At 43.3% G+C, this 20,942-nt stretch overlaps 1 protein-coding gene across 1 annotated transcript in view; it reads right to left on the reverse strand.

Annotated features, from left to right (window-relative positions):
* Positions 1-11,849: 11,849 nt before the first annotated feature.
* PCSK2 (proprotein convertase subtilisin/kexin type 2) overlaps positions 11,850-20,942 on the reverse strand; it is a 131,646-nt gene continuing 122,553 nt past the window's right edge. Inside the window, exons 10-12 of the mRNA XM_053380569.1 lie at positions 19,442-19,542; positions 17,042-17,269; positions 11,850-12,527 (exon numbers count right to left, since the gene is read on the reverse strand). Of these exons, the coding sequence (XP_053236544.1) occupies positions 12,041-12,527; positions 17,042-17,269; positions 19,442-19,542 (816 nt within the window). The 3' untranslated portion in view covers positions 11,850-12,040. The remainder of the gene's footprint in view (positions 12,528-17,041; positions 17,270-19,441; positions 19,543-20,942) is intronic.

The following is a 20,942-nucleotide window of genomic DNA, read 5'->3' on the forward strand; positions in this document are numbered from 1 at the left end:
TTCTCAATCACTCATTAACCAGTTTTCTAATCCTTCCAAAATCTTACAAGAACTTTGCAGCTGAGGATTGCTAGGATTGCTCCCTGTGTTATTTCCTGATCTATAGGTGCCCTCCATTAGGCAATGATGTACTAATAGGGACCTCAATGAAGCTGCCTATTGTGTTTTCTTCTACTACTGCTTAGACAGAGTTGTCTGTCTGATTTACATTGAAATATATGTCAACAGTGTCTTCAGTGGAAATTAAACGACTGCATAAAGAACCTGCCAGTTTTCATTTACATTTTTCAGATTCTTTTCCTACATACATGAAACTTTGCTCCGAAATAGAGCCAGTTCAAAGCTGGTTCAAACACGACACAGTAGTAAACTTGGGTTTGTGACCATATAGTCTTGACCAGGGGTTATAGCCAGTCAAAAGAACATAGGAGAGAAATCTTCTGGATCTGACCTAGACCAGCATCCTGTTTCACAAAATTTTCCACCAGATGAGGACAATAGACTTCTTCCACTGTTGGAATTCAGAAGCATGCTTTTTCGGATCCTAACAGTATCATACAGTCATCATGACTAGTAGCCATTGGTAGCCTTGAATTTGTATGCCTTTCAAGTTGCTGGCTATCGCCACATTTTATAGAAGGAAACTCCATAGACTAACCATGTGCAGACTCTCCTAACTCCCTGGCAAGTCCACATGTGTTTGGTGCAGTCACACCTCAGGTGAACTACACATTACACAAGGCAATCCCAACATAGCCCTTAGTGGTATAGCTGGTCTAAAAATAAATTGCTTTTGCACTAAAACTTCTAATGCAAAATATATAGCGGTTCCACCACAGAGATACCAAGACAGATGCTGCTCTATATACCTAGACAACAGTGACCAATGATGGATTTTGATGATCCACAGAGGCTTCATATGGATATTTTAAAAAACCATAAAGGATGAAATTGAGCCCTCTAGAAATGCATAGGCAAGTGCCATGAGCAAAAGCAGAAACATAGCTGTCAACTTACAGATTTGAAAATAAGGGACCAGCAGCCTCGAAAATAAGGGATCAGCAGCCAAAATAAGGGATTTTCTGGGCACAGGTATGTTCAACTTCTGAGCCCCTCCGAGCTAAAGGCAGAAAGCCCAGCCAGCAGCCAAACGAAGCTTCAAGTGGTGGTTCCCACAGCGCAGCAACCCGACAAAGGGGATGCAGCAAGGAAAACCACCGTCACCTCTCCGCTGGGAAGTGCTGAGCAGAGGTGAGTCCCCAGGCAACACGGCCGATTTGATCGGCACAAGGCATGCAAGCTCCACCCCCCAGTCGTTCTTAGACTCCTTATTGGGTGAGCAACGCAGCCAAGCAACACAGTTGGAGCCTCCCTCCTCCCTGGCCGGCAGGGAGGGAGGGAGAGGAGCAGCTTCCTTTGAAACCTGGGAAATTTAAGGGACATCATCAGTAAGGGACAGCAGTGGGACACGGCGCTGGGATAAGGGAGCTTCCTGCCAAATAAGGGACGGTTGACAGCTATGAGCAGAAACGTCATAGCCACCCTTTGGAACCAACCCTGGAGATAGGAGTGACATCAATGTATCACTGTGCCTCCTGAATCTTTCCCACTGAGTTTGTCCAGCAAGTGATCATGGCTGATGGTAGTAAATGCTGCTGAGAGATCAAGAAGAATCAACAGAGCCACATGCCTCCCAGCTCTCTCCCAGCAGAGGCCACCCTACTGCAGGGATCGTCAACTTAGTGATCTCCAGATATTGTTGGACTACAACTCCCATCACCCTTGATCATTGGCCATGCTGGCTGGGAATCATGGGAACTGTAGCCCAATAACACTGTGGGGGGCACCACATTGCCTACGTACGTCTGTGTTAGGGTGATCAAGGTTTTTTCAGTTTGGACTCCAAGCGTAATGGATCCACATAAAAATTTGTGTTTAAGTGTCTGGAGTGGGACCCGCCATATTGTCTCTCCAGGGGCAGAATTTGGTGAACTTTTGTAATAAGGCAATGTGTGACCCCAAAATTTGGCTCCCCAAAATGGATCTTCTCCATTATGGATCTTCTCAATTTTGCACCCCCTCAGCTCAGCACCCTGCTCTCTCTCATATCTTGCCACAAGAGGGAATAGTTGTAAAAGAAGAAGAAGAGGAGGAGGAGGAGGAAAAAAGGGAATAGTTGTACTTGAATGTTATTACAATACTCTGGGTGCAAATAAGTGTTTCTTAAGGAGTGAGGATCACTCCCTGTTTCAAGGAGTCATTAATCATTGGCTAAGACCCCCTGGCTTGGCTAAGACCCCCTGGACTGAGAATCCAGGTGTCTGACCAGACCACCTTTTGTATCATATCTACAACCCCAAGCCAGATCAACCGCATCTGATCCCAGGCCACACAATTAGGCTCCGGAATGTCAGTTTTAGATATTGTTTGTTAAAGGACAATGTTTGCTCTGTGCAAAAATAGCTTGATAGACTTGAAGAGATTGTCTCTGAGCACAGGGAAAGTTTGATAAAGCTTGATTTCCAAACAACCAAAACCAGTACTCACGCATCTGGGCTTCCACACGGCAATTTTCATTCTACAAAGTTGACAAGTGTGATACCACATAATTTGTGATGAGCAATGATGATGGGATATGCTGCTGTACAACATTTTTTTTATTTTACTCATATTATAAAACGTTTGCACGAGGCTTTAGAAGTTAACAATGTTCACTGCCTGTAAACAAGCCTATTCAACAAAAGGTACGCAATTTATTCTCAGTTTCTACTCTGATGCAAATAAAAAAACAAAAACCATCAAATTAAGTCTGTGTCATATATACCATTGTTAGTAATAATATCAAAATGTGCTGTCACTCCTCAGAGTTATCGTTCAGTTCAGGTTATGAAAATATGTACACCCATTTAGTAATTTTGCTGTTATATAGGATATTTAATGTTCAAACAGAAAAGGGGAAAGTTACATCAAAGCAATGGCATCTATACATTTTCTTAAATGGAGATCCGCTTCATTTAACATTTTGAAGACCATCTAAGATGTGAATGTGATCTTTGCCTTTATCGTAAGTACATGTATTTTAGAAATACATATATATATATATATATGCAATATATTCTTACTCTTATATACAATTGGGTGTGTATATATAAATATATAACATACGATGGGTTGATGTGATATTACACATTCCATATATACTATAGCTATTGTTGGTTACTTTAGTTTATATATTTAAATATATATGGCCTCGACCAGCAAAGGAGATCAGAACAACTGATGTATCACAATGCCGATCTGGAGGTCCGCCCCACTAAACTTGATGGAGATGCATGAATTTGATGGGGATCTGTGTGGGGTCTCTGCTTTCGTGCGGGAAAGTGGCACTAGAAGCTGGTCAAAGGCCATAAGAGCAGAAGCAGAAGCAAATTCTGCTCTCAGATATGCATGTCCATATGCTCATTTAGGTTTGCTTTGTTTTTCACCCCAGATTCAGATCAAAATAGGCTGAACTCTTTCATTTTCTGGCTCTAGATTCAGCCTATAACCATTTAACTCAATGAACCCCCCTATCTACACAAAGGCTTTGTCTTGTTTTCCATCAGGGCTTTGAGCATGTGATTAGAAATAGTCATATATGAACGGCTGGTGAAGATGATGGACTATGCCAAAATGGCTAAATTGACCGGGAAAATCAGAAACCAGGAAGAGAAGAACTTTAAAAAGGAATGGGGGGGAATTATAATGTACCTAAGAGAACGCTGTAAACAACTAAAAACTTTGGCAGGATTTGAGTAACGTTTGTAATGTACTAAAAAAGCTAAGGTAAAATTGGATTATATAAGAAAAATAGAGAAAATAAGTGAAGCCATGGGAAAAGATTGAAAATGGTAACCATGAAAGGGTGGAGGGGCGTCAAAGGTTTCAGGGAATCCTGAATGAGGGTGAAGATGTTTGTTGTTTGAATTTAAATTTGCAATGTAAAACTCAATAAAAAATTTTTTAAGTTTTTTAAAAAAAGAAATAATCATTTATATGAAATGCAAATCGGCTCATAGAAGGGATCAGCAGCCTTTTTATTCAAGGTGTTCTGGGTTGTTGATAAGAAGAGTTTTCCTACGGTCCGTCATGGGATATAGACTGCAGTTATTAAAACTTGAATGTCCATGCATATATCTGAGGTTAGAATTAGCCCCGTATTATCCTTTGGATTGTTTTAAGCTTACTAGCTTAAAAGGTTTATACATATCTATATATATATATCTATGCTTTCCCCTCTGTAAACGAACAAGCAAAAAACCCAGAAGCACTCAAGCAAACACAGCTCCTGTCGGTCATTATACATTTCTGAAACTTAATGTGTTCCTCGCTTGTGAAACTCTTTATTACATTCCATGTATCTCCAGTGGCTCCAAGATTTGCACAGAGCTCCTTTTATTTCTGAAGCATGGGAGAATTTTCAGTGTAGAATGTTCAATGCACACAATGGGCATTGTTACGCGTCACACAAAAAAGAATGAGAAGCTTCTGTGCACAGATTATGTGCGATTTCTTCAGCACAAATAACTCATATGTTTCTTATATTATCTTCCTGACTTGGTTTAAGCTGCACATTTTTACATATCCCATAAAGAAACAGCAGAACTGCCACTGCCCAGATCCGAGTAATTCCAAATTTTCTGGTGTACGTATTCCCTGCTTGCATGTCTCCACTTATCCTAACCTGGGATCCACAGCCTTCCTAATTTATTCAGACGTATATTTAGAGACACCTTTTTAGATATCCAATATTGTGCTTTGATAAATTAGACTGTACTAGAACACATTCCGGAGACTTGAAAGAGGAAAAAAGGAGCCACGGTTAACAGAAGTGCTATTTTTCTAGAAAAATAGGTGCCGGAACTCACCACGAACACCTCCCTTGTTCTCTTAGAATGGCAATGGTGCCCATCTGAGAGGTACCGGAATTGAGTTCCGGTGAGTTCCAGCTGGGAAAAAAGCCCTGGTTAACAGTTACGAGAAAACAATTCATTTGCAAACTAAGAAGCAAAACATGCTTAAACTCATGTGATGAGAAATATGCACACAAGTCCTTTTGACTCTGGGATATGCCTCTGCATCACACCTAGAGCAGCAAGAAACAGCTGTAGGTTTCGCTGGAGTCAAGGCAAATCTCAATTAAGCAACGAGACAACTGGTTTGTTGTCAAGATTGCTCCCCCCTTTATGACACACTGGGCAATAGATATAGGACACAATATAGATTTGAATCTCTGTGGAAAACTTTGGAATGGTGATCTGAAGTTCACAGCATCTTATTCTTCAAAGGAGAACTACCTGAAAATGATTTACAGATGGTATTTAAGTCCAAACAGACTTCCGGAGGCGGCGCGAAACAGCAATGGCGGTCCTCTTCAGTTGTTGAAGAGGGGCTCCGCGGAAAAGGGTCGTGCGCTGCGGCACAGCGACGACCCGTTTAGGAAAACCACGGGTAGAGTGAGCCCGTGGCCGTGGGATTCGGCGGGCACCAGGAGCGACCTCGGATACGCAGAAGGGACCCCGTAAGGGGCTCCGGAACGTGGAGGGGGTAGCGGTGCTGTGAATCCATCGCTCTTTCCGCGGAAGCGAAGCCGCGCGGCTGCTGCTGATGAGCGCTGACCTTTCTTCTTTGAACATTTGATTGGAAACAACAAACTCGTGAGTAAGAAATTTGAGGCTTTATTTGGACATCAAATTGGTGAATTTCGGCTGAAAGCGGGAGACGCTAAAAAGGAAGTCAGTCTTCCGTCCCTGTTTAAAGTACTGAGCAAAGTTTTTTTTAAAGCGGAAGCGTTGAAAGGAGTTTAAAAGAAGTTGGAACTTACCCTGCAAGTTTGGATTTGATTGTGAGACTGTGCTATACCTCTCTATATTTTGTGGATTATAAAGTTATAAGCCCCAGTTCACGGGCTGCCTGGATACAAAGTAACATCAGACTGTGGCAACTGTGTATAGAGACATAAAGTTACATTGGGCTACTTTGCAGTTACAAAAAAGGAATTGTTGTTCACACCTTCGCAAAGAACCTTTATCATCTGCAGTTTAAAGTGAATTTAGAGGGTTTCCCCCCCTTATTTTGGATTTTACCATATTTGGGAATTAAATGGTGGAAACTTTTGGGGAGCTCCCCCTGCTGGATTGTGGAAATATAAACCTCTGAGAACTGCTGGTTGTTTTGGAAATCTTTTTGCCTGGATGATTGCTTTTCCCATGGGATTTACAATTTGACCTTGAAACCTAGACAGTTGTGGAATGAGTGTGGCAGGAAAAACAAGGGCTGCCAAGAAAGCAAAACAAACTGAACTATTGCAATCAACTTTGCCTGTGCAGCCACGTAGATCATCTGTTCCAATTGTGACAGGTCTGCAAGAAGGACAATTTAAACAGCCAGTTTTGGAGGATATGGCTGCAGGAGGATTAGACCCTATTTCTAAAGAAATATTGGATCAACTGGCAGCATTAAATAAGAAAGCTGATGAACAAGCGGCTAAATTTGACCAGGTTACAGCAACGATTAATAAGTTGACAGACCAAGTTGCTCAAAACACACAGGCGATAGGAAATTTTGAAAAGACTATATCAGAGAACCGAAAATTAGCTGAGGACGCAAACACGAAAGCAGACCAAAACAAAAAAAGGATTGAGGAATTAAGAGGGGAAGTAAGACCACTGAGTAGACAGGTCACTGAACAACAGGCCTATCTGTCTATGGCGGAGCTGAAAAACCGGGAAAGTAATCTTAGGATTAGAAATATTCCAGAACTAGAAAAGGAAGATTTGGCTGGCTTTTTGACTGCAGAAATATCCAAGTTCTGGGGTTTGGCAGAAGAGAAAGACTTCAAAATCGTCACCGCTTTTAGATTGGGAAGAGTGGCCAAGAAAGATAAACCAAGGGATTGCTTGATCATATTGAGATACAAGCAAGAAAAAGACAACATACTTGGCCTACATTTTAAAAACCCATTGGTGATACAGGGAAAGACAGCAGAAATCTTCAGAGACATACCAAAACAATTGTTGGACTTAAGAACTACATACAAGGATCTGGCAAGATTATTATGAAAAAAATGTTTTAAAGTACCTTTCAAAAAAAACCAGAGTCCTTTTTGTTGAGGATAATTCAGTGGGAAATTCCCAGGTGTCAAAAAAGACTATTTAAGTATGCTGCTACAGCGGCCTGTTTTTTGTTAGCCCCCAAATTGAAAACGAACGAGGTCCCAACCAAAGAAGAATGGCAACTTAAACTGATGGAATAAGCGCAGCTTGCAGATTTAACATATGAAATAAGAGAACAAGAAGAACATACATTTAAAGAAGACTGGGAAATGTTTACTGACTATATGAAGGAAAATTGTGTTCATTTAAAAATGCTGGTAGCGTTAAGATAAATTCAACAGTGTAAATAAGTTTTGATGGATGTAACAATGGATTACTGAATGGCTTAGTTTATGTAAAATATGCAGGGATATATGGTATGCAAAATGAACCACAGAAAGAGGAGAAGAGAAGCCATTGATTTAAGATTGTCTAAATGAAAATTTTGAAATGTAATTTAGAAAATTTAATAAAAATTATAGAAAGATTGCTCCCCACACCCACCCAAAAGGAAGGCTCCAGTTACTACCACATTTTCGGTAAAATACTTTCTGCTGAATCACATCTCTTTGCAGGAGTCTGTTAAAGAGCTAAACTCGAATCTTGTGAGAGGAGAGCAGGGATGTGCTTACAGGCCCCACTTCTTCCATCATGTCTCTGTCACCCTCCAAAGACTGAAGGAGAAAAGCTGCAGTGGGGAGCTGGTGAAGTTCTGGCTTTCTGGAGGATTTAGAGAAGGAGGGGAAATTCCATTGTCCAAGTGGAAGTCCTTGCATGAATTGGATGACTTTGTTGGATGCAACCAAACGAGCATAGGCTCAGGATGAAAAAGGCAGAGATTTGCCACCTGGTAATGTACAGATTTGAAATTCCAGCTGATTCAGAGCAGCTCTTACAAGTTGCTCTTTGCTGGAGTCAGGGCCGTCTTACCCATAGAGTCTAGTGGCGCAGGGCGCCAGGGTGCCAGGGCGCCAAGTTCTGGAGGGCACCAGAGAAGAGGCAGAGGCTGGACGCGGCGCCTCCTGGCATCAGCTTGCCACCCTCTCCTGCCCTCGCCATGTGTCGCCAAAGCAGCGCCGCGCCCGGAGCCTCCGTCTGCCGTGGCCACCGCGGCACAAAGCAGCCAGCTGAGCCGGGAGGCGCCGCGTCCAGCCTCCGCGTCTTCCCCACCGGAGGAGCTGTCCTCCAGCCACTGCCCGCCACCTCCAGCCCCGTCGGCAGTGCCGTCCTCCCTAAAAGAAGGTAGACAACTCTGGGAAATGGGGGGGGGGGCGCCAGAGGGAGCTTTGCACCACGGCGCCGGATATGCTTAAGATGGCCCTGGCTGGAGTCACCCACCACCGTGGCGACATCTGTGTTTAACTGGCTTTTCTAGAAAGGCCAGAGATTTTAGATGATTCGCGTCAGGCTCTTATAAACCACAAACACTAATGTAAGTGGCTGCATGATTTTAATTCCAAGGTAATGTCGCAGCCAAAACTATATGAACTTTTAAGTCTGCTTTGTCTCCACGGGAGACATTTAAGCACACGTGTCACTTGTCCCATTTAAATTAATAAGACCCAAAAGAGCTTAAATTGGGTTGAAGGGTGCCACAATAATCCCCTCAGGTTATAAATGAGTTTCCTAATATATATCCCAATCAAAAAGTATCGTTATGAGATGCACCATGATCATGAAATAATGACAACCAGCCATCCTTTTCATCGGTGAAGTGTGTCTTTCTTTCTCATTATCAACATTCAGGTGGGATTTAAACACCTTTCTGTCTACTTTCCTGTCCCTTGATGGCTGAAATATACAGTTTCAGTGGCACCCCTGGCATTTTCAGCTCTGAGGATATTTGATTTCAACGTTTTGTATTGTTTTGCTGCTTTATTGGATTATTCCTTCAGCAGCAAAGACATTTATTGACTGTACGGATAACCAAAGATGTTGTAATTTTAACATTGCTTTGTCGTACTGAAGCATCTTTGACAATGCTTTTGGAATTGGGTGGCTCCAATTCATTATTCAGTTCCAAAAAATTCAGATCAAGTTGTGACTTCATGATAATTCCTAGAATGCAGCACACCAGGGATTGGGAGGCTGCTAAGGACCCACAGTCCAATACAAAACCAGAAGGGAGTGTTTTAAAGGCCTCTCTGCACTGGTTTCCCAAGAGCCATTGGGATGGGGGGAGGGTATGGCACAGACCACCAAGCTTTGCTAGGATCTCCCCCCCCCCCGCTGCCGCCACCTACGATGGTACGCTCTGGCACGGTCTGGCAGCGAAGGGCTGTGCTTTACCTGTTCCCATGCTGGAGCTGCCCTGCAATACCCTAGCAATGCCCAGGGACTGGGATAAGAAGAAGAAAAAGGTAAAGGACCCCTGGACGGTTAAGTCCAGTCAAAGGCAACTATGGGGTTGCGGTGCTCAGGCCGAGGGAGCTGGCATTTGTCCACAGACAGCTTTCTGGGTCATGTGATCAGCATGACTAAACAGCTTCTGGTGCAACGGAACACCATAACGGAAACCAGAGTGCACGGAAATGCCATTTCCCTTCCCACCACAGCGGTACCTATTTATCTACTTGCACTGGTGTGCTTTCGAACTGCTAGGTTGGCAGGAGCTGGGACAGAGCAATGGGAGCTCACTCCGTTGTGGAGATTCAAACTGCCAACCTTCTTATTGGCAAGTCCAAGAGGCTCAGTGGTTTAGTCCACAGCGCCACTGTAGCTCCATAGGCCCAAACAGATGTACAACAGGAGTAGCTGAACACCACCCTCTCTGCACCATTCTGGAGCTTTTGTGGAGTGGGCAGTGGCGGACCTACATTTTGGGGGCTCTGAAGCTTGAACTGTTACGAGGCCCTCCTTGCAACCAGCAATGAGGTCTGGGTAACCATGGTTATCTTCTTCAATGGGGTTGTTCCTTGGCAGGTCACCAAACCTTTACAACATCTGTGCTACTGAGTCTCAAACTTTGGGATTGTTGAAATATATACCCCCTCCCCCTGAAAAATTAAGTTGTGCAACTTAAATTGGGCCTACTAGACCCAGAGTTTTTAAGCAATGTGGACTAAACTTGCTCCTGAGGCCACTCCAGGATTAGGGGCCTTGAAGCTTAAGCTTCATCAGTTTCATAGTAGATCTGCTCCTGGGATTGGGATGGCTTCATAGTTACTTAGCAGTTTCAATCTGACAGCAATTTTGCTTCAAAACACCCCACTTTGCTCCAGTCATTGTGATTATTCTAGAGATAGTTGCTTAAGGATTGTGGCTTCTCTTTATTGCACATGCCTTCCTCCATCTTCCATCTTCCTAGGAAACTATTCAAAACGCTAGTCTTAAAGGCATTGAATTGTATTGATACTGGCGATCTTTTGCACAACCTGATCTAGCCAAGAGAGCCATGATGAAACAAGAGAAGACATTTATTCTTTACCAGCCCTGCCCCTCAAATGCAGATGGATGTATTTCTCCAGCTGACAGTGCCACTAAAACACATACAAGGTTCTGGGAGGAGAACCAGGATTGGGAAACATTAGAACTCTTTGAGGACGCCTTGTCCTCAGGTTCCAAACTTTCCCCCCCAGTGAATACATGTCTATGCAAAAGTAGTGCAATGGGACTTAATCTCGGGAAATCAAGTAGCCATACTTTGGATCCCTAACACCTTGGTACTCAGACGTTTTGGCTCCTGAACGCCATAAACTCGAAAGTGAACGTTCTTTGGAACAGAACATTCAACAGGGGTTCCGCTGCTTCCGATTGACTGCATGACCTTCCTGCAGCCAATCAGAAGCCGTGCCTTGGTTTCCAACATTTTGGAAATCAAACGGACTTCCAGAACGGATTCCGTTCGACTTCCAAGGTATGACTGTACAGTCATACTTCGGGATAAATACGCTTCAGGTTGAGCGCTTTCGGGTTGCGCTCCGCGGCGACTCGGAAGTAATGGAGCGTGTTACTTCTGGGTTTTGCCGCTCGCGCATGCGCAGGCGGTCAAAATGACGTCACACGCATGCGAAACGCAACCCGCGCGCACACAGACGCACTGTTGCAGCTTACATTATGTTCAGGATGTGAACGGGGCTCCGGAACGGATCCCGTTCGCATCCCGAGGTACCACTGTACTAGAGTCTTAAGTGCAAATAGCATAAGGCAGGACCTGTGCTCTGTAACCTCCTTCAGCTTATGAATCTGTTTTTTTGTTTTTGAACATGTATTCAAACATATATTGGGCCCAGCTACACTATTCACACTTTTTTAAAAAAGCATGCTTAAATTACCCACTTTTGGGGGGAAGGAAACAAAGCCTTTGAGGGCAAATGTTCCTCAGCAGAAAATTGCTATGGGTCCCCATTCTGGATCAGAATCCCACCGTTGCTATTCCTTCCAGTCAAAAGTGGTGAATTAAAGCATGCTATTCTTTTTAGAAAAGCACGAACGATATTGCAGGTGATTTGGTCCTGTGACAACTGGTTTTGTTTTGCCACGATTACAGCTGCCATGGCAGTATTTCAGCAAGTCAGAACTGCCAGTTTTGAACATTCAGCTATCTAAGCAGATAGATAAAATGCCAAGTGATGTGTTCTCTGCAAAAACAGTAAGAGGAAAAGGATCACAGCTGGTTGGTTGGATACTTTTCACATGACATTAAAAAAAAAAAAAGAACACCCCAACCCCAAATCGAAGATAGTTTAGTTACAGTCATTCACACTTACAAAGTAGTTGGTAGATAATAATAATAATATATTTGTGGCTCAGAATTCAAAAGTTTTCACTGTAATTAAGTTAGACAATGCAGATAATTGGGGGGAAACCAGGGAGTTAGGATAATGTTCTAAAGACAATAACTGGAATATGCCTAATGTTTAGGAAAGGAAATGGGGAAAGGATGCTGTCTGACATGCAAAGCAGAGCTAGTTCTTGTTCAATATACTCTTCAAGCTTCTCTCTACAGCTTCATCTAATTCTTCTTCCAACTCTTCCTTCTTGGACATGGCCAATTTAGACTGGTAATCTTTTACTATTTGGTCTATGTAGGGTGCACTTTGAGTTCCATGTAGCATTAATGTCCACTCCTTGAGGACTCCCTTCTGAGGCAGGAGACCAACAAACCCAACTTCCAGAACCCAAGTACCCCTGGGGTCTTCTCCCCAAGAATGTGTTGTCATGAAAGGCCATTTGTCAAAGCCCACCTTGGAATCATCATCTCTGGGACGCCGACTCAGCAAAATGGATTTCGTCCCCATCGGGGATGTCATGTTGACATTCAAGTCCCCTCTCCTGGTAGAGTTCACTGTTATGACGGCCTGGACATGTTCAAGGTAACGGACAAAGTTCTCCTTCCCCTCGCAAGCATCAGTCGTAAGAGTCAGAACCAACTTGCCACTGGATGGTATTTTCCTGGAGTGTACAAATAAATGAAATGGTTTTGAATGCCACATTTTTCATAGCACATCTGTTTACCAGAGCATATTCAATATGGCTTTGTGCATGAATACAGAAAGTATTGCAACAAAATCATCATTAACTAGAAAGTGTCACATTTCCATATAGCTAATGGTTAAATCAGGCATAGGCAAACTCAGCCTTCCAGATGTTTGGGGACTACAACTCCCATCATCCCTAGCTAACAGGACCAGTGGTCAGGGATGATGGGAATTGTAGTCCCAAAACATCTGGAGGGCCGAGTTCGCCTATGCCTGGGTTAAATGTTGGTTTTTGAAGACTTCAAAACAGATGAGGTTATGTAATGAAAGGGAATATAATTCCTCCTCCCATACTACCTGCCCGTGAACTGTCTCACCAGAATGGTGCAGGGTCTAGTTATCTCTCGCTTGGACTACTGCAATGTGCTCTATGTGGGACTACCTTTTAAGGTGACCCGGAAACTACAACTAATCCAGAATGCGGCAGCTAGACTGGTGATTGGGAACGGCCGCCGAGACCATATAACACCGGTCTTGAAAGACCTACACTGGCTCCAAGTACATTTCCGATCACAATTCAAAGTGTTGGTGCTGACCTTTAAAGCCCTAAACGGCCTCAGTCCAGTATACCTGGAGGAGCGTCTCCACCCCCATCATTCTACCTGGACACTGAGGTCCAGTGCCAAGGACCTTCTGGCAGTTCCCTTGCTGCAAGAAGCCAAGTTACAGGGAACCAGGCAGAGGGCCTTCTCGGTAGTGGCACCTGCCCTGTGGAACCCCCTCCCACCAGATGTCAAAGAGAAAAACAACTACCAAACTTTTAGAAGACATCTGAAGGCAGCCCTGTTTAGGGAAGCTTTTAATGTTTAATAGACTATTGTATTTTAATATTCTGTTGGAAGCCGCCCAGGGTGGCTGGGAAAACCCAGTCAGATGGATGGGGTATAATTATTAATTATTTATTATTATTATTATTATTATTATTATTATTATTATTACTGGGGTATGGCTCTTGCCAACCCCTAAAGTCATCCATGATTCCTATCCTTGACTTTGATTCAACCACCCACCCTACACACACACATTCTGTGGATGTGGGTGGGTGTCATCTCTGAAACAAATTTTAACCCCATAGCGTAGCCTAGCACCATGGACCAAAGTTTGGGTACAGTTGTGGGATTGTGTCAGTGGCCTGATTGGTTGTCACAATGCTCAGTGTGTGTGTGTGTGTTGTAGGATAATTAATTTTGCCATTTGCTTTCTCAAGACTTACTTAATATATTTTCTTGTTTCTAGACATAGCACCCAAGGTGGCTAACCCAAAAAAGCAAGAAAACAGATATAGATAGATGACTGATAGAAGTGGGCCAATAAGATAAAAAAAACTTATTCAAATCAAACAGCAATAAAATACCAGAGAGAGGAGAGAGAGAGAGAGAGAGAGAGAGAGAGAGAGAGAGCACATCAAAACATTTGAAGATGAGCCATAAATATATCAAGGCAGCTTGACAAGACTGAGGCATGATGGCAAATGGCCATTAGAGGAGAGGCTATTTAATTCACCCTTAGTGCCTGGTGAGCATTGAAACCACCATGGTAGCTTATTAAGAGAAGCCTAGTTGCCTGTGCAATAGCTTTCCTTCTTCCCACTTAGGGAAAAACATTGCTTGTATGTTTCGTTGTCAATGATGTAATCACACAATCAAATTTGGTTTGAGACCTGGATCCATGCTTAATATATGATCCCTGATTGGTTGAAATCAGGACTCCCTGGTCCTGAATGGGGTAACTGTGCCCCTGAAGGACCAGGTGCACAACCTGGGAGGCATTTTGGACTCACAGCTGTCCATGGAGGCACAGGTTAATTCTGTGTCCGGGGCAGCTGACTGGAAGTGGCCACCAAGACAATATAACACTGGTCCTACATTGGCTCCCAGTACGATTCCAAACACAATTCAAAGTGTTAGTGCTCACCTTTAAAGCCCTAAACAGCATCAGCTCAGTATACTTGAAGTATACCTGAAGAAGCGTCTCCACCCCCTTAGTTCAGCCTGGACACTGAGGTCTAGTGCTGAGGGTCTTCTGGCGGTTCCCTCCCTGCGAGAAGCGAGGTTACAGGGAACCAGGCAGAGGGCTTTCTCGGTAGTAGTGCCTGCCCCTGTGGAACACCCTTCCATCAGATGTCAAGGAAATAAACAACTATCTGACTTTTAGAAGACATCTGAAGGCAGCCCTGTTTAGGGAAGTTTTTAATGTTTGATATTTTATTGCTTTTTAATAATAATAATAATATTCTGTTGGGAGCTGCCCAGAGTGACTGGGGAAACCCAGCCAGATGCATGTGGTATAAATAACAGATGATGATGATGATGATGATGCAGTAATGAAGTGGGAGGGAGGGGAGATACAGAGCAGCATCAGATCACAAAAAAATAGTTGAGAACAGATGTGGGAAAATGAATGTAAAAGGGGAATATAAGCTTTCCCTCCCCCATGGGGGATATTTTCATCCTCTCTCCCATCTCACAAAATGGCACTCTTCACATCAGAAACAGAACCTCTTGAAAACTCAGCACAACTCTAATTCTTACTATTGTAAACTTAAGGGCACATCTTTAACAGTTCTTACTTTCACGATATACATGGAAACCCCTAATGAATTCTATATAAATAAAATAAAGTAGCATGCTAATCAAACTTTTGCAAACCATTAACCTCTTCATTCTAGAGCTAGATCTCTTTTATTTCCTATAAAGCACAACCACTTTGGGAAATAACACTGAAAAGGTGAATTGCAGCTGTTAGAGGCATAAATTGTCCATCATTAGGTTAGTATTTCAAATAACTCAATTGAACTTTAGCTGTTGCAGTCAATTAGCATTAATTGATTTGCTTGTTGACTCATTCTGTTTACTGCATGAGGATAATCAGAAAATAATTGGACTGCCTGGCCCTTAATTGGAGATTTAGCGAACACTGAGCGAACAAAATATTTAGTGCTGTGATGGTACAGCATTCAAACACCTTGTATGGTGTTCTTTGAAGTGTTTTGGAGTTATCACCAAATGGCATAATAAATCAATGAAGGATCTAATAAGGTAGGCCCAGCGATCCCTTGGCTCCTTTTAAAAGAGTTCCAGGGGCCCTAGGATGCATCAGATCCCCCCCCCCTTCTGACGTAAAAGAGAGAGGTCTCAGAGTGGGAGATCTACAGGTCCTCCCCCCACAACTGCAGAAACTTCCACAGCCCTGGCATTTGAGCCTGTCATGGGCCCCAATCCAGCACTAGTCCCAGGCAACTATTAGTTTATCACCACTGCTTAGCCACCCTGAGTGGTACATGCACACCAGGTCAGGACGGAGATCTTTATATAAATGATGTCACCAACGTTTCGATTTACTGGGCTGGAAACACATACTGTTCCAGCTTGAAATGTTCAACTGTTTTATGGATTGGGTTAGCTCAGTATGTTCTTGTCCAGCTCAGAAAGCAAACTGAGCTTCTGGGCATGTGCTGTGAGCAATGAGCTCTGAGTCATGTAGTTTTCCATGTTGCCTCAGCACTCCATAGGGAGATCAGGTTCTTGACAAAATCTTCAGGCATAAGAAACAAATGGGCATGTTGTTTCCAAGGCACCTGTTGCTTTTACTGAGTGCTAAGGTGTCCTGGAAAACTACAGTGTCCAAAGAGGAGAGGAGGCTCCACAGAAAGGCTTTCCAGTTATTGCTTGTGCTTCTGCTTCTGCTGCTATAGCCACTGTCACAATCAATTTAAAAGCTGCCCTTTGAAACTGATATGGCAGAAAGTATTCAAGACATAAAATGTAATGTTTGTATTTATTTGTAAAGAGAAGTTTGTGTTAGGCACGGGAGGTTTCACTTTGGCGAATGCGGAAGAAAAGTTTGGATGTTTCTGTTTCAACCCAGAAGCCTGAACTGCAAATCTGCAGAACAAGCAAGTTACTTAGGTACCAGAGAGAGGAAAGTTTTTGAACTGCATTAAGGACTAAAAAGAAGACTACACTACTACTTTGTTTAAGACCAATGTGTTACTTTGTATATTTCAAATGTTTATATGTAACTATTTTAAAACTGTTTCCAGTAAAGCTTTGGAACTCATTCTTGTGGTGGAGAACATTCATTTCTACTTGCATAGTGTTACCCAGATTTGTTGCTACTATTGCAAAGGCAAGCTCCTTCACTATAATTCAGCACACAACTCTTCTTCAAGCAGGAAACTGCCTTATGTTTTGTCTGCCACCTGACAACCCTGGTTTCATACCTGAAGTAAACTGTTATGCAACTCAAAACCTCGCTACAATATCCACTCCCTTCAAAACAGCTAAAGGTGTCTTCTGAACCACTTTGGACAATATTTTTTTCTCTGAGACAGTATGGCAGGTAATCTTATATTCGTAAGTGACACAATCCCGCTGATTATAACGAGACTACCCCTGAACTGAACCCCTTATGTTTGTTATCACTTACTGAGGCTCTTGTATCGACCCACCGACACAGTGAAATCTTTCTGGAACCGTCTTCCAGTCTTTAGCCATCTTAACCATTGCCCCAGCATCAAGGACGCCATAGCCAAACAGGTGGTTGAATTCTAGGCCGACTCCGTTTCTTCGCCACTGGTGAACCTCGTCATGAAGTTGATTCCTTTTGGAGGTGAGCACTGTCAAATGCTGCATGTCTCTCCATGTCAGATCCAGGCTGCAAGAGAGCAATACAGTAAGAGATGATATCTCTAGGCAGCGGCTTAGGAAGGGGTGTGTGTGGGGAGGTCCGCCCCAGGTACCATCATGGAGGGGGGTGACAAATTATCAAGGAACAATTACTACCCTAATAGGGCGGTTCATAAAAAACTTTTTTTAAAAAAATTCCTGTTCCAAAGGTCTTATCTTACTATACTAGGGATTATATAGCTTTATATGAAATTCCATGCATATCAGTTAATATCTTGACGACGAAAATAGCTGTTTACTTGGCCGTTTTCCTATGTCGTGAAGGCTGAAATTTCAATTCAGTGGAGCACTTACTGTTCCCAACCCGAACCCTGCGGAAAGCCATCTAATTAGACTTTAATTTGATTTTGACATGTTTTTAGGAGGTAATGTAATTATTGTTTGATTTTATACCAAGGTTATGTATCTGATGTTAGCCACCCTGAGCCTGACTTCGGCCAGGGAGGGCGGGATATAAATACAAGTTTATCATTATTTATTATTATTATTCCTTTGTAAGAAAATAGGAAAATAGGAAATAACGTAAAACCATTTTTGCACACATTGATTATGATTATTTGCCTGCAAAAATGGTTTTACGTTATTTCCTATTTTCTTATAGTTCTCTTAACCATTGAAAAACTTCCAGAGAGCTGTCTGGAGAAATCCACAAAAAATATGTTATGTTTATGAGAATTACAGAGAGGTGAGCAAGCTTTGGAGATCATCAGATTTGCCTCTTATATTTCCAGAAGGACAGCAGCCATTTGCTTTTGCATCCCAGAATGCCTTGCTGCAATCTAAGGCCCTTTTTGCACCAAGCATAGCACTGTTCCATTATTACCAGCCATGGCATGAGCAGTGGGGCAGAGCTGGGGAGTCACCCTCCCAATATGGACATGGCTGATGTTTACTTGGATGGGGCTAGGGTCAAGCAGGGGCTAGGTCAGGCCCCTGAAGTTGTACAAAGAGCAATGCGTGGGTGATTAGAAAGGAAGGATAATTCCATCTGGCAAGCTGAATTTCATGCCCTGACAGAACAAGTTACATTGTGCGATATTGAATTCAACATCATGCTATGTTTTTGTTTTGTTTTGTTTTAAAAGGTAAAGGACCCCTGGACAGTTAAGTCCAGTCAAAGGTGACTATGGGGTTGCGACACTCGTCTTGCTTTCAGGCTGAGGGAGCCGGCATTTATCTATAGACAGGTCATGTGGCCAGCATGACTAAACTGCTTCTGGAGCAACGGGACACCATGAGGGAAACCAGAGCGCACGAAAATGCCGTTTCCTTTTCCACCGCAACAGTACCTATTTATCTATAATAATTTATAATAATAATTTATTATTTGTACCCCGCCCATCTGGCTGGGTTTCCCCAGCCACTCTGGGCGGCCTCCAACAAAGATGAAAAATACACTAAAATGTCACATATTAAAAAATTCCCTGAACAGGGCTGCCTTCAGATGTCTTCTGAATGTCAGGTAGTTGTTTATCGCTTTGACATCTGATGGGAGGGCATTCCACAGGGCGGGCGCCACTACCGAGAAGGCCCTCTGCCTGGTTCCCTGTAACTTGGCCTCTTGCAGTGAGGGAACCACCAGAAGGCCCTCAGAACTGGACCTCAGTGTCCGGGCAGAACGATGGGGGAGGAGACGCTCCTTCAGATATCTACTTGCACTGGTGTGCTTTCAAACTGCTAGGTTGGCAGGAGCTGGGACAGAGCAATGGGAGCCGTGCAAATTCGAACTGCCAACCTTCCGATCTGAAAGCCCAAGAGGCTCAACAGTTTAGACCGCAGTACCATCCGCATCCCTGCACATCATGCTATGACACACATTCCATCAGGACAAGCATTTCAGCTTTCCTAATGGAAATTTGCATTTATTTATATGCACCATCAACATATGCAAATTTCATGCAAATCTGTGTTGTCTGGTTTGATGATGCATAAATGGCCAGGGGGGAAAAGAGCAACAGAAGATGCTTAGGGAGAAGCCGAGTGCATTTACATTAGTAAAATTACCTATTCAAAAATAAACCATTTAATGTAACATGGAATTTTGCGGTTTGGCTCATGCAAGCTTAAGAGGTTTGTTTATAGCCATAAATAGGAGTAATTTAAATTTGTAACAGTATAATTGATGGCTGTTTTCACTCACTTTGCCTCCAGTGCCAGTGCAAACACTCCCGCAGCCTCTGGTGCGGCTGCAGATGTTCCAGAGTGGCGCAGTGTACAGTTGCCATATAAATCTGTCGTAGCCTGAAACAAGAATATAGAAAAATTAACCTGGGGAGGGAGAACATTCCATTCTCCTACAAGCTGGATAGGCAGCTGAAAATGGTATGAAATATTTTTGCTTAAAAGGGGGGTTATTTTAATATACTTCAGTTCTTTTCATTTACTGAACAGCAGCAGACAGTTAAAGTATTTAAAAAATAATAATAGGAAAATGTAATTAACCAGTAAATACTAACTTCGTTTCAGATTCATTCACCAGTTATTCAAAATTCAGTTAGATTATTTGTTTAATAACAGAGACACAGTGGCTCCCACCAGGAGACTAGAGGGAGGGGAGGCCATGTTTGCTCATTTCCCTTTCCCCCTGAAGACAGTTCCAGAGGGTCCCCTAACGCAATATGAACTCTGGATCCAACCCATCAGGAGCCAACCTAGGGCTATCAATTTCTATTGGCTCACCGTCATAGAAGGCTGAGAAGCTTTGTGTAACACAGTCACTAAAGGTTAACTATAAGCCACAAATAATAATAATAATAATAATAATAATAATAATAATAATAATATATTATTTATACCCTGCCCATCTGGCTGGGTTTCCCCAGCCACTCTGGGTGGCTCTCAAACATTAAAAACTTCCCTAAACAGGGCTGCCTTCAGATGACTTCTAAAAGTCAGATAGTCATTTATTTCCTTGACATCTGATGGGAGGGCGTTCCACAGAGCGCCCACCACTACTGAGAAGGCCCTCTGCCTGGTTCCCTGCAACCTCACCTCTTGCAGGGAGGGAACTGCCAGAAGACCCTCAGCCTCGGAACGATGGGTGTGGAGACGTTCCTTCAGGTATAGTGGGCCGAGGCTGTTTAGGGCTTTAAAGGTCAGCACCAACACTTTGAATTGTGCTCAGAAACGTACTGGGAGCCAATGTAGGTCTTTCAGGACCGGTGTTATGTGGTCCCAGCAGCCACTCCCAGTCACCAGTCTAGCTGCTGTATTCTGGATTAGTTGCAGTTTCCAGGTCACCTTCAAAGGTAGCCCCACGTAGAGCGCATTGCAGTAGTCCAAGCAAGAGATAACTACAGCATGCACCATTCTAGCAAGACAGTCTGCGGGCAGGTAGGGTCTCAGCCTACGTACCAGATGGAGCTGGTAGACAGCTGCCCTGGACACAGAATGGACCTGTGCCTCCATGTATAGCTGTGAGTCGAAAATGACTCCCAGGCTGCACACCTGGTCCTTCAGGGGCACAGTTACCCCATTTAGGACCAGGGCGTCCTCCACACCAGCCCACCACTTGTCCCCCCAAAACAGTATTTCTGTCTTGTCAGGATTCAACCTCAACCTGTTAGCCACCATCCATCCTCCAACCGCCAATTTGATGGTCTGGATGCCACCTCAAGCTGTATTTCAGGAATAATGGAAGC

Source organism: Podarcis raffonei, chromosome 3, assembly GCF_027172205.1.
Source record: "Podarcis raffonei isolate rPodRaf1 chromosome 3, rPodRaf1.pri, whole genome shotgun sequence".
NCBI classification, from domain to species: Eukaryota; Metazoa; Chordata; class Lepidosauria; order Squamata; family Lacertidae; genus Podarcis; species Podarcis raffonei.